Source organism: Salvia splendens, chromosome 9 (assembly GCF_004379255.2).
Source record: "Salvia splendens isolate huo1 chromosome 9, SspV2, whole genome shotgun sequence".
NCBI lineage: Eukaryota > Viridiplantae > Streptophyta > Magnoliopsida > Lamiales > Lamiaceae > Salvia > Salvia splendens.
In genome coordinates, this window is record NC_056040.1 from 21,301,676 (window position 1) to 21,312,745 (window position 11,070).

The 11,070-nt window shown below is 34.9% G+C and overlaps 2 protein-coding genes across 2 annotated transcripts; both read right to left on the reverse strand.

The window, feature by feature from the left end:
* Positions 1 to 2,333: 2,333 nt before the first annotated feature.
* LOC121746791 (ATP-dependent 6-phosphofructokinase 1-like) lies at positions 2,334 to 5,229 on the reverse strand. Its single transcript, XM_042140723.1, has 11 exons — positions 4,716 to 5,229; positions 4,435 to 4,521; positions 4,289 to 4,351; positions 4,085 to 4,222; positions 3,847 to 4,005; positions 3,700 to 3,753; positions 3,540 to 3,608; positions 3,335 to 3,464; positions 2,934 to 3,251; positions 2,697 to 2,851; positions 2,334 to 2,616 (listed from the first exon to the last, which is right to left on the reverse strand). Exons 1-11 carry the CDS (start codon positions 4,977 to 4,979, stop codon positions 2,488 to 2,490), a joined length of 1,566 nt encoding a protein of 521 aa, XP_041996657.1. The 5' UTR covers positions 4,980 to 5,229; the 3' UTR covers positions 2,334 to 2,487.
* A 4,199-nt stretch (positions 5,230 to 9,428) lies between these two features.
* Positions 9,429 to 11,020, reverse strand: LOC121749291 (nudix hydrolase 8-like). Its single transcript, XM_042143875.1, has 8 exons — positions 10,787 to 11,020; positions 10,623 to 10,688; positions 10,416 to 10,553; positions 10,222 to 10,296; positions 10,084 to 10,134; positions 9,970 to 10,004; positions 9,761 to 9,869; positions 9,429 to 9,682 (listed from the first exon to the last, which is right to left on the reverse strand). The coding sequence occupies exons 1-8, from the start codon at positions 11,018 to 11,020 to the stop codon at positions 9,500 to 9,502; spliced, it is 891 nt and encodes a 296-aa protein (XP_041999809.1). The 3' UTR covers positions 9,429 to 9,499.
* Between the last annotated feature and the right edge of the window lie 50 nt (positions 11,021 to 11,070).

The following is an 11,070-nucleotide window of genomic DNA, read 5'->3' on the forward strand; positions in this document are numbered from 1 at the left end:
TTAGGCTAAAAAATCTCAATTGATCACAACCATATACATCAATTTATTTACAACTTATACCACTATGACCCAACATTAAACACTAATAATAATATGAGTCGTACTATCCACTAACACTATTTTAACTATCATTCTCTTCATCTCTCTTACTTACCAATTATGCAATAATTCTCGTGTCATCCCAAATGTCCTTATATTTTGTGACGGAGGGAGTAATAGTTTACCCATTAATAATATTCTTCCTTAACAACGAAGCATTGTATATAACTATTTTTTCTTGCTAAATCTTTACAATATTATTTTGCTTAACTATTTTATTCTCAATAATAAGAGAACTTCACGATGAAATTAAATGTAAGTCATAAAAAATTAAATATTAAAGATATAAATATTTAGAAACTTATACGGGATAATAGCCATTTAAACTATAATGTTTGGTAAAATTCTAGGTATTCCACAAACTATGAAATTGGAAAATGAAATCGCGAATTCATTTTTTTTCAATTGTCTCTTCGATGAACAAATCGACGTCTTTTTGTAATGTTAAACACAACAATATTTCCATAAAATAAGAAGATGAATGAAAAAAAATTAAGGAATATAAAAAAATATATGTATTAATGAAACACGTGTTTTGAATATCGTTAAAAGAAGATAGTCCGTATTTCGTGCATGGATGAGACAATTAAAATAAAATTAAAATTTCGTAATTTAATATTTCAATTCAAAAGTTTATGGGACAAACCAAAAATTGACCAAACTTCATATGCGCTAGTTCACGGTTAACATGATCAGTTGAAGCATGGTAATCCTTAACTTGAGCCACGAGATGGAATTGACTTGCCCAAGATGAACATTAGCTGATCCTGGCGTTGGGCTTATGGTGTGTACTTTTCATGAAAAAAAGACAAAAAATAATCATTCTACACTTTATCCTTCCTTCATATGGACATTTTTCTATTGCATGTTGTTTCTCTCATTTTAGTTCCAAATAGTGGATAATGTTATCACGAAATCAATGTGATAATGTCATCGATCAGGATGGTCTGAGACATTTCATTTACCATATTAGAGAAACTGGGAAAGAAAATGCAGGAACCCCTACAAAATGCAAAAACATTTGTCAAGAAAGACAGTGATAAAATAAGTATCACACATCAATTATGTTTCTAGTCAGGCCTAAGTCTATATAGGTGCTTTGACATTGATAAAAACCAACTACTCCTATGTCCGTCCATAAAAAATAATCTTTGGTGTGATAAACTGTTACGATACAACCCTCGGCTAGGCTGAAGGAGACGACGAGTGCTGTGCATGTGGAAGAGTTGGACGTCGACACGCGAGATCGAGGCGACAAGGAGCCGGAGAGAACCATCGCCAAGGACCGTTCACGTCGTCAGAGACGCCGGCCGGAACTCTTCGGCGAGTTTGTCAAACATTGACGCGAGAAACTTAGAGAAGCTTAGTTATTTTAATTATTTTATTCATGTTTAATGACTTTAGTATTTTAGGATTTAATACGTTAATTTTATTATTTTTGCGTCGAGCAATTTATAAGCTCCTTTCCGGGTTTTCTTCGTTGATTCTTTCCCGGATCGTAGGTCGAATCAACCCTAGGGTCCTAGTATAAATAGGCGTGTATTTTATTTCATTCCTTACGAAATAGAATATTTTCACGCTACTTTTATTTTCTTCAATCACAAACCCTAATTCTTGTCGTGCTTGATCGACGGGCAAGCGTTCCCGCGACTTCACGGAGGAGTTGATCTCGGTTAGGGAGTAAATCCTTAACATAAACTGAGGATGAGATTATAGACATTAGACAAGGTCCATCTTTTTCTCCTTGCCATTTCTGCCAATGCATACATAGACCTTAAAACAAATTCTAAGTGAACATCATTTAGAGCTAAAGAAGATCCAGTAAACAGAAAATACAGAAACAGGAATAACAAAGAGTACATACATGTTAGGAACTGAAAAACAAAAGGAATTAAACAATCGCTACTGATCAGACTCCTAATTCAATCTGGATTCCAAACTATCTACACATCTAAATAATCTTTGATATTTCCTTGCGTTGCAATGTCGTCATGTTTATCCTATTCCTCTTTCTCGCTATTTTCTTCTCCCCGTACGCAAGTGGCTATCTTACATGGACCTCTCGTGTATATCTTCTATGGTTGAGCCGTATCACCGCAGTACAGTAACTCTTATAGATGACAACTAGACATGCGGATCGCCTTTTTTACCACTTTTTTTGTTTTTCAATGAGTGTTACATAAGTGCACAAGTCACTCCTTTGAGCTTTTTATTGGCTCATAATATTTAGAAAAGTTACACTCAATGGAATGCAGACTGCAGTGTTGTTTGTTGTTCCATGAGAATCAGTTTATTTAGTTACAATCTGAGTGGCACTTATTTATGCAGAAGCAAGGACATCGCTTTTTGTTTTCTTTTCTAAATACAGTAATACATGAAGTCTAGTCTCTAGGATGTGGTCTGCTGTGGCGGTACAGTTTGGTTTGAGCTCAAGAAACTGGGCTGATTGGTGGATGAGAGGAGCCGCGCCCACATTCTGTCCGTGATCACGACCTTGTTCTGTTTCTCGTTGATCCTCTGCACAATTTGGATCGGTTAATGATGATGATCAACATAATATGTGGCCTAAAGCAAAACCTTGATGCAAACACACTCACATCAAAGGGTATATAAGCATGTCTCCCGTTCACCGGCCCTACTGTGAACCCTGTGTATCCCGCCATCGCTCCATGAACTGCACTCTGCGCTAGAAGCGTGCAGTACACGTTGTCTGATGCGTTGCTTGGGATGGCGCGGATCATGTATGTCGGATCTGCACTCATAAATTGTATATCATTTATTTCTCATTGATCACAACAAATCATCACAACTGGTCATCACCAATCCTTCCTTACCTATATATTTGAGATTGATGGTCATCTTTCTTTGTTTAGAGAAGTGATCCTTGATCCTTTGTGATATCCAGAGCCCAACATCTTGCAGAAGCTTGTTTCCAGAAGCATCTTGTTGAGCTGTCGACGCTCTCAAACTCTCCGATACCAGCTCCTGCCCCGCCCCCTCTGCGATCACAATAACCATGTGCCCGTGTTCTTTTAGTCGCTTCTCAATATATTCAAACAGCCCTCCCGGCCCTTCTAGAATGAAAGGCGACTCTGGGATGAGGCAGCAGTCTACGTCTCGACTAGCAAGCGTAGCATACATTGCGATGAATCCTGCAGAAATACGCTGTGTAAGCTCTAGATTAAACAAACAAACAAACAAAACATAGGTAAACTCTTAGAAAGCCTGCTTTTACCACTATATCTCCCCATGAGCTTCACTAGCCCAATGCCGTTCTCAAAACTTGTTGCCTCAACGTGCGCTGCAGTGATGGCGCGCTCAGCTTCCTCGACAGCAGAGTCGAAGCCAAAGGATCTGTCGATTACCTGCACACAGTTTCTCATGAGCACAGCCAGAGGAGTCGAGCGAGCATTAGGGAGTTGGAAGTAAGTAGTAAGTACCGGAATGTCATTATCGATAGTCTTGGGAATGCCGGCTACGGCTACTTTGAGCCCTCTTTTTCTGATCTCCTGCATCATCACAATCAACATTTCTTGAGCAAATTACATACATACTACTACAACACAACATGTAGCTACCAAAGTTGAACGTACGCAGCACCTCGAATATTACTGCTGCTCCTTTCTGCGTTCCATCTCCACCTATTATGTACACCTGTAGGTAAGAGATCAAATTATCTACACATGAAGGAAACAAACTCCAACCACCAAAACACGAGAGCGAAAAAATTGAAGAGAAACGCCCGACCTGGTTGATTCCGCGGTCCTGAATGCTGTCAACGATCTTTTTAGTATCATAACCACCTCTAGATGTCCCTAGCACAGTCCCCCCGCGTTTGTGAATGTCGTTGACTGATTTTGGCGTCAGAGATACCGTGTTTTTAGAGTAAAAACCGCGGTATCCACCCTAAACATTAATGTGCACAAAGATGAGGCTAAAATAAATTGTAACGTCCAACATTATATCAATGATAAGTGTTACTCACATCTATTCCAAGAACTCTCTTTACACCATACATATAATTCAAACCACACACTATTTCCCTGATCACCGTGTTGAGGCCGGGGCACAGACCTCCACAGGTGACTATGCACGCTTGCACATCATCAGATTCGAAAAAGACCTGAAAAAAACATACTCGGTTTTCAGCTCACTAAAAATGCATCAAATTAGCTCAAGACACACTTACTCTTTGGCGAGGACCTGCACGTCTAAAATGAACGCCTCGTACGGTATCCTTATGAACGACAATCTACACTAGACAAACGACGGCGCAGAGCATTAGATTCGACACAAAACATGCATTCCAATCCTATAAGGAGTGCCATATCTTACCTTTTCTGCAACGGTATCGTCGTAGTCGACAAAAAACTGCCTAACCGCGGAATATGCCGGATTGTCTTGTAACGGATTAGGATAAGTCTGTCAAAATCAAAATAAGATAAATAAACAGAATAAGAACAAAAAGAGCATAGTATCTAAAAATGCACAATGCAACCACCTCTTGGTATTCCAAGACATAAACTTTCTTCCAACATGATAACGGAACAGAGCAATTAATTCATATAATCACAACAATTAGAATTGCATCACACAATTAGAGAGATGATGCTTACGGGAAGATGAGGAATGAAGTCGGATAGATGAGGGACATCTTCGAGGGTATAACCGAAATCACTGGTGAGTATTTTGGGTTTGGAATTGATCTCCAATCCGATGGAAGGAAGCTTCGAGAAGCCGTTTCCGGAATTAGGGCAGGGGAGGTTCTTCTTCAAGGTGTGATCGCCGCCGTCCGCCTCCGCGCAGAAGGGCCGCAGTTTCAACGCCGCGGTGGCGGCGGGCGCGATGGCAGCGCCAACGCCAGTAGACATCGATCCCATTAATTTTCTAACAACAAGAAAAACTTTTGCAACAAGTAATGTAATACTACTACTAAATATGTGTCTATATTTGCGTATGATGTTTCTGTACTTTCCTTAAAAATTGCACTGTGTGTGTGAGAAAAAAAATTGATTTCGCCTGCGCCAAGTTTAGATGTTTTGGTGATAAATGAAATCTTGACTTTTTGTGCGTGAAGGAGAGAAATGGCAGTTGACAGAGATTTCGGATAGAAGTTCACGGAAGTTTGGAGTTTGGCAATGAGAGAGGAGAGAGATAATCGGCTTTATTTAAGCAGTTGTCCGGTAATGTACAACCTTCTAAGCGTAGTGTACAAAAGTCCATATGCTGGACCGGCTATCTATACCTGGAAAATTTTGGTTTTGGTGATGTAATTTGTCTAATTACTTAGAGAATCATATCTTAAAGTCTTCAGATTCCTTTCATGATTCCAGATTCCACACCTTTTTTGAACAATACTTTATTAAAATTATTATTTCTGGACATATATTAGTATGACACAATTTATAAGCATCGTTTCCATTTAATCTTATTAGATTCATTTATTTAATTACATTATAAAAACTTTAATCTATTGATGTTATTAATTTTACAAATCACATAAAAATTAAAGTTCAAGTTAACCATTTTTACTATAATTTCAAATAAATAAATGAAAAATAATCTGACTTGATTTTTATATCATTCATAAAATTAATTACTATTTCAAAAAAAAAGATATTAGGGCAAGACTAAACAGATAAAATAAAAAGTGAATTTTATTTCAGACATAGTAAACCGAATGACACTCAAGACTGTTTAATTTAACTAATAATGCAAAAACGACAATATCCCATCAACCTCATGGTACACACCCTCATAATATTTAAAAACTTAATTTAATTTGTATTTATTTAGGGGGAGAAAGCGGTGGATTATGAATTCAAACACATCCAATTCGTGTCACTTGCATAGAGTTATTACTTGTCCACACATTCTTATTCACTGTTGTATCAATTTAAGCTATTCTCAGATATTGTGTTAGCACCAAATGACTACTTTATAACAAATCTATTAAGTCAAAGTCGTATCAATCTTTAGGGAAATCAGAACATGAAGATTGACATATTTGAATGGTGTATTATGGAGTACTATTATTTTGCGGGGTTAATTGCATAGACAACACACACTAAAAAGTCACGTGAATAATGTGGCCAAAAGGCCAAATAAACACACCTACTTGCGTCAATATTCATGCGTGGGGTTGGTTTGCCCAAATCTGCTTTTTCCTCTTTCGGAAATTACATACCAATAGCCATAATAACAGCCATCTAATATTTTGCATAATTTTTTTTAGAGTGAACCACGTAAATCGTACATGATATTTTACTTTTGCACATAAATGGTACATGATCTATTTTATATCATTTTTGGTACCTATAAATCACATTTTTGGTACCTGATGCAATTTTCACCCAAAAATATCCTGTAAACAAATACATTTTTCCGTTTATGCCATAAAGGATGATTTGAGCATACACAAAACTAGTACCGAAAGTGATACTCCCTCCATTCCATAGTAGTTGAGACATTTCTTTCCGACACGGAGTCTAAGAAAAATTATGTTAAATGAGTCAAGTAAAGATAGAATAAAGTAAGAAAGGAAAAAGGTAGAGAGATGAAGAGATAATAAAGTAAGAGAGAGTAAAGAAAGAGAGAAAAATTGTGTTCACTTTTACTAAAAACGGAAATGACTCCACTATTATGGAACGTACTAAAATGACAAAATAACTCTACTACTATGGAAATGAGGGAGTATTATTTTGATGTTATAAATTAATAATTAAATTATTTTTTAATATCATTGAAATATACATAATTATAATCATAGTTATAATTATATTTAATTTTATAATAATATTATTGTTATAATACTATAAACTAATAGTAATTAATAAAATTTTAAATTATGAATCATGCAATAGTATATAATTATTATTATTACTCCATCCGTTCCATAGTAATAGAGTCATTTTGCCATTTTAGTACGTTACATAGTAATAGAGTCATTTCCCTTTTTAGTAAAAGTCAACACATTTTTCCACACCTACTTTACTCTTTCTTACTTTTTTCTCTCTTCATCTCTCTACCTTTTTCATTTTCCACTTTATTCTCTCTTTACTTAACTCACCTAACACAATTTTTCTTAATCTTCGTGCCGAAAAGAAACGCATTCATTACTATGGAACGGAGGGAGTATTATTTTATATTAAATTAATAACTAATCAATATAGCCTTAATAAAAATTCAAAACTATGAATTGTATTCATAATGATATAAAGAGTTGAATATTTTTAGTTAGGTGTTTGAACCCTAAAATGAGTATAAAATAATTAGATAAAAAAATTCAATTGATTTAATTACTTTAAATAATTAATTTAATTAGGTTCTTTGTTCTTGATTTATATTATGAATGCAATTAGATGTATGTATAAAACACTAAAAAGAAAGAAGAAAAAGAAGAGAAGAGAAAAAAGAGCAAACATAAACTGAGAAAAAAGAAAGAACAAATGAGGATAAAATACTAAAAAGAAAGAAGAAAATGAAGAAAAAAGAAAGAAAGAAGAAGAAACTAAAGAAGAAAAAAACAAATAAGAAAGGAAGAAAAAAAATTCACATGGGTACTCCCTCCGTCCCATAGTAGATGTCACACTTTCCTTTTTACTTTGTCCCACAAAAGATGTCACATTTCTTCTTTTGGAAAAAGTTCATTCTCACATCAATTATAAAATTATATTTTCTCTCACCACTTAACACACAAAATAACATCTCCTAAAATCCTGTGTCATTTCACAAGTGTGACATCTACTATGGGACGGAGAGAGTACTATTACTTGAAATTTCCAAATAATCCTCCATAACAAAAAAATCACATGTTTGGTACCTAGGGTTATTTTTGTCACGGATTACCAAAAACGATATAAAATAAAGATCAGGTATCATTTATGTGCGAACATGAAAGATCAGGTACTATTTACGTAGTTAACTCTTTTTTTTTATTATTATTATTATTTTGCTTTCTCTCTAATTACCTTAGCTTGCAGAACTAATATTCGACTTCGCATCTTTCAAGTCTATAGTTTGTTGTCCTATAATACAAGTATTTCCCAACTGGGCGACAGGAAAATGATACATGCACGGTGTGATATTGTTGAATCGTCGATTTTTCTATTAAAATGTGTAGGTAGGAGTCTCACTTCATGCATGAAGTTTATTCAATTAGGTGGCGAATATAGAAATTTGACCATCTTATGAGATTATATATGTAATAATAGACCAAGTTACTCTTTGCTAACTTCGGTATATTTCTACTCCCTCCGTCCCATTAACTAGTACAATTTAACATCACATAAATTTTAAAAAATGTAGTAGAAAGTGGATGGAAAAAAATTAATAGAATGTGAGTTCTACTTTTATATATTAATTTTTATATGTGATTGAAATGTGAGGTCCATTACCAAAAGTAGTAAAAGATAAGAGTGTCAATTAATTGAGGACAGGACAAAAAAAGAAAATTAGTACCCTCTAATGGAGGGACGAAGGGAGTAATTTATAATTCTAGTTGGAATTTTATAGAATTGGAATAAATTCCCTTCGTCTCTTAAAAATAGAGAATTTGAAGATAACATGAGTTTTAATTTAAAATTGGTATAATTTTGGTTTAGAATGAGGTTCATCTCATAAGAAGGGATTGTGTATCATTATAAAGAAAAGTGAACTAATTTTATGGAACAAATTAAAAAATTATTATATTATTTGAGAATGGATGGATGGAGTATTAGATAAAGTAATATTCCTGCAATTATGAAATGAGAGAATAATTCCGGGATGAATAAATAAAAACCTAACAGAATGGAATATTCCTCTTCTTAGACCGATTTTATGAAAAACCATGCTTGCGTCAACAAGCATGAGCCTGCTCCAAACTGATAAATGTGAAATAAATTATAAGGAATTAATTACGAATGTTCCATGCGCGATATGATTTGTCAATTGTTATTTTAGAAATTTGAGACTTGTTCATTGACTTCCCATATAAAACTATACTTGATTTTATAATCTAGCATTATTTTACATACGTATGTATTATTGCCGCACTCATTTTCCGTGTTTTTATGTTCTCCCTTATTCCCTCCCTATATTATTATTAGGATGGCTTTGTTAATTGTATGGTTAAATATATAATTTTTTTATTTGTTCTTGGTGTATCAATTAATTTATTACGTTTCTCTGTCTTTAATCCTACAATAATCAATATATTTTAATTTATGAATTTTAAAACTTTAATCACTCGTACGACATGATCAAACTGTGTTAACTAGACACGATTCCACGGGTGAACAGATTAGAGAAAAAGAAGAGGACATGGAAAATTTTTAACCCAATATTGGTATGGTTTAAACATCCTTTTATCATTAGTTGGTAGTAAAATTGGTATCTTATTAGTGAACAAAATACCCGGCTAATTGGTGATATCCTTGTAATACAAATAGGACATCTTCCCATCAAATTTTGATACAACACGATGTGCTTCGAATCCACTGTATTTTTTGTCGTTGGCCGCCATACAAATTTCCATCACCCTTTTTAGCATCTCATCTTCTTTGTAAAATTGCTGGCTTAGCAGTTCATCCACACTTATCCACTGTTCATTTACATAACCAAAATGAGCATCCTAACAAATAATAGTAATTGCTTGGTATATATATTTTGATATATCTACCTTAGCGTCCTCAATTTCATTTTCATCAATTTGGATTTCCAAGGATAATGGCTTAAGCATGCATACAAATAGCAAGTCTGATTTCTCAAATGCAACTCTGTGTACATGCCTGCATTTCAATCACAATAAATTGAAATTTCATAAAATATATACTAATACTACAAATTAAATTAAGAAAGCCCAACTACTAATTGTGATGGAAAACTCACCTAAAAGCTACCAGCTCCATGAATTCTGTATCAATCTGTAATGTAAATCAATCCATATTAGTCTATGGTGTTGATCTATATATTATGCCCGGGAAAATCGACGAGAATCCTTACCCCGGTTTCTTCTTTAACCTCTCTCACTGCTCCTGAAAACAATTCTTCAGACTGTACAATAAATATGATCAAACTAGTTTAATTTTTGTTGCCAAACCAAATTTTAGCATTTCTAAAGAATAAAGAATATTGACATACCTTGTCTATGAATCCAGTTGGCAATTTCCATACTCCAGAGCAGCTACATGACCATTTTTCTTTCACTACAAGAACCTGATCATTTTTTGGATCAATTATCACCCATTTTTGTACAGTTATAAATCACCCCTAGCCAATTTTTTTTTTTTAAAAATAAAAATATTTTTGAAGTTATTTAGGTCATTAGTTAACACCTGGTTGTTGAGGTTGAGAACAAAGGTAGCGATGCCTATTTGGTGCGATGGGCCACACGGCAGCGAACAGGGCTCGTCCGGAATCCAGTAGGTCAGCATAACATATCCATCTTCGGCATCACGGTACGAGAAACCCTCCTTCACCATGAATCATGCAAATTAATAATCTGTAGGGGTACAAGGAGAGAAAGACAGAGAAATAGATGCCTTAATCGCGACGGGAACGAGCTCAGCTTGGTCTTGAAATAGCTTTAGCCATACTCCCTTCTTCCCCTGTTGCATATGAAAACAACGTAACATAACATAACATAACATAACATAACATAACATAACATAACATAACATAACATAATCAGAAGAGAAACTACAACCTCGGATCTCCACAAGGCTAACGAAGATTGGAGCTGCGATGCAAAAACATCTGCACAAGACGGCAAGCTTGCTGGATCTATAACCACTCCATGGTACCCATCATCCCTCCACCTTACCACCCCACCTCCCGTTTTCGATGTCACGACGTTTCCATGCTTGCTGCCGGCGTGCAATTGCCAAGACTTGTTGTGTCTTGAGAAACTGGGAATGTGGCAGAATGCTATTGCTGACATGCTTTATTTATTTAATTTAACACCCTTTTCGGTTTTCAATAGATTTATAT

What these genes read in the sequence shown, in the direction of transcription:
- LOC121746791 (XM_042140723.1), bottom strand. Translation starts at nt 4,979, where the DNA reads ATGGGATCGATGTCTACTGGCGTTGGCGCTGCCATCGCGCCCGCCGCC. An exon ending in GTGCAGGTCCTCGCCAAAGA is followed by an intron (nt 4,223 to 4,288) that starts GTAAGTGTGTCT and finishes TGTTTTTTTCAG; the next exon opens with GTCTTTTTCGAATCTGATGA. An exon ending in CATCAATCTCAAATATATAG is followed by an intron (nt 2,852 to 2,933) that starts GTAAGGAAGGAT and finishes TTATGAGTGCAG; the next exon opens with ATCCGACATACATGATCCGC.
- LOC121749291 (XM_042143875.1), bottom strand. Translation starts at nt 11,020, where the DNA reads ATGTCAGCAATAGCATTCTGCCACATTCCCAGTTTCTCAAGACACAAC. An exon ending in TAGCCTTGTGGAGATCCGAG is followed by an intron (nt 10,689 to 10,786) that starts GTTGTAGTTTCT and finishes CATATGCAACAG; the next exon opens with GGGAAGAAGGGAGTATGGCT. An exon ending in CAACTGGATTCATAGACAAG is followed by an intron (nt 10,135 to 10,221) that starts GTATGTCAATAT and finishes TTTATTGTACAG; the next exon opens with TCTGAAGAATTGTTTTCAGG.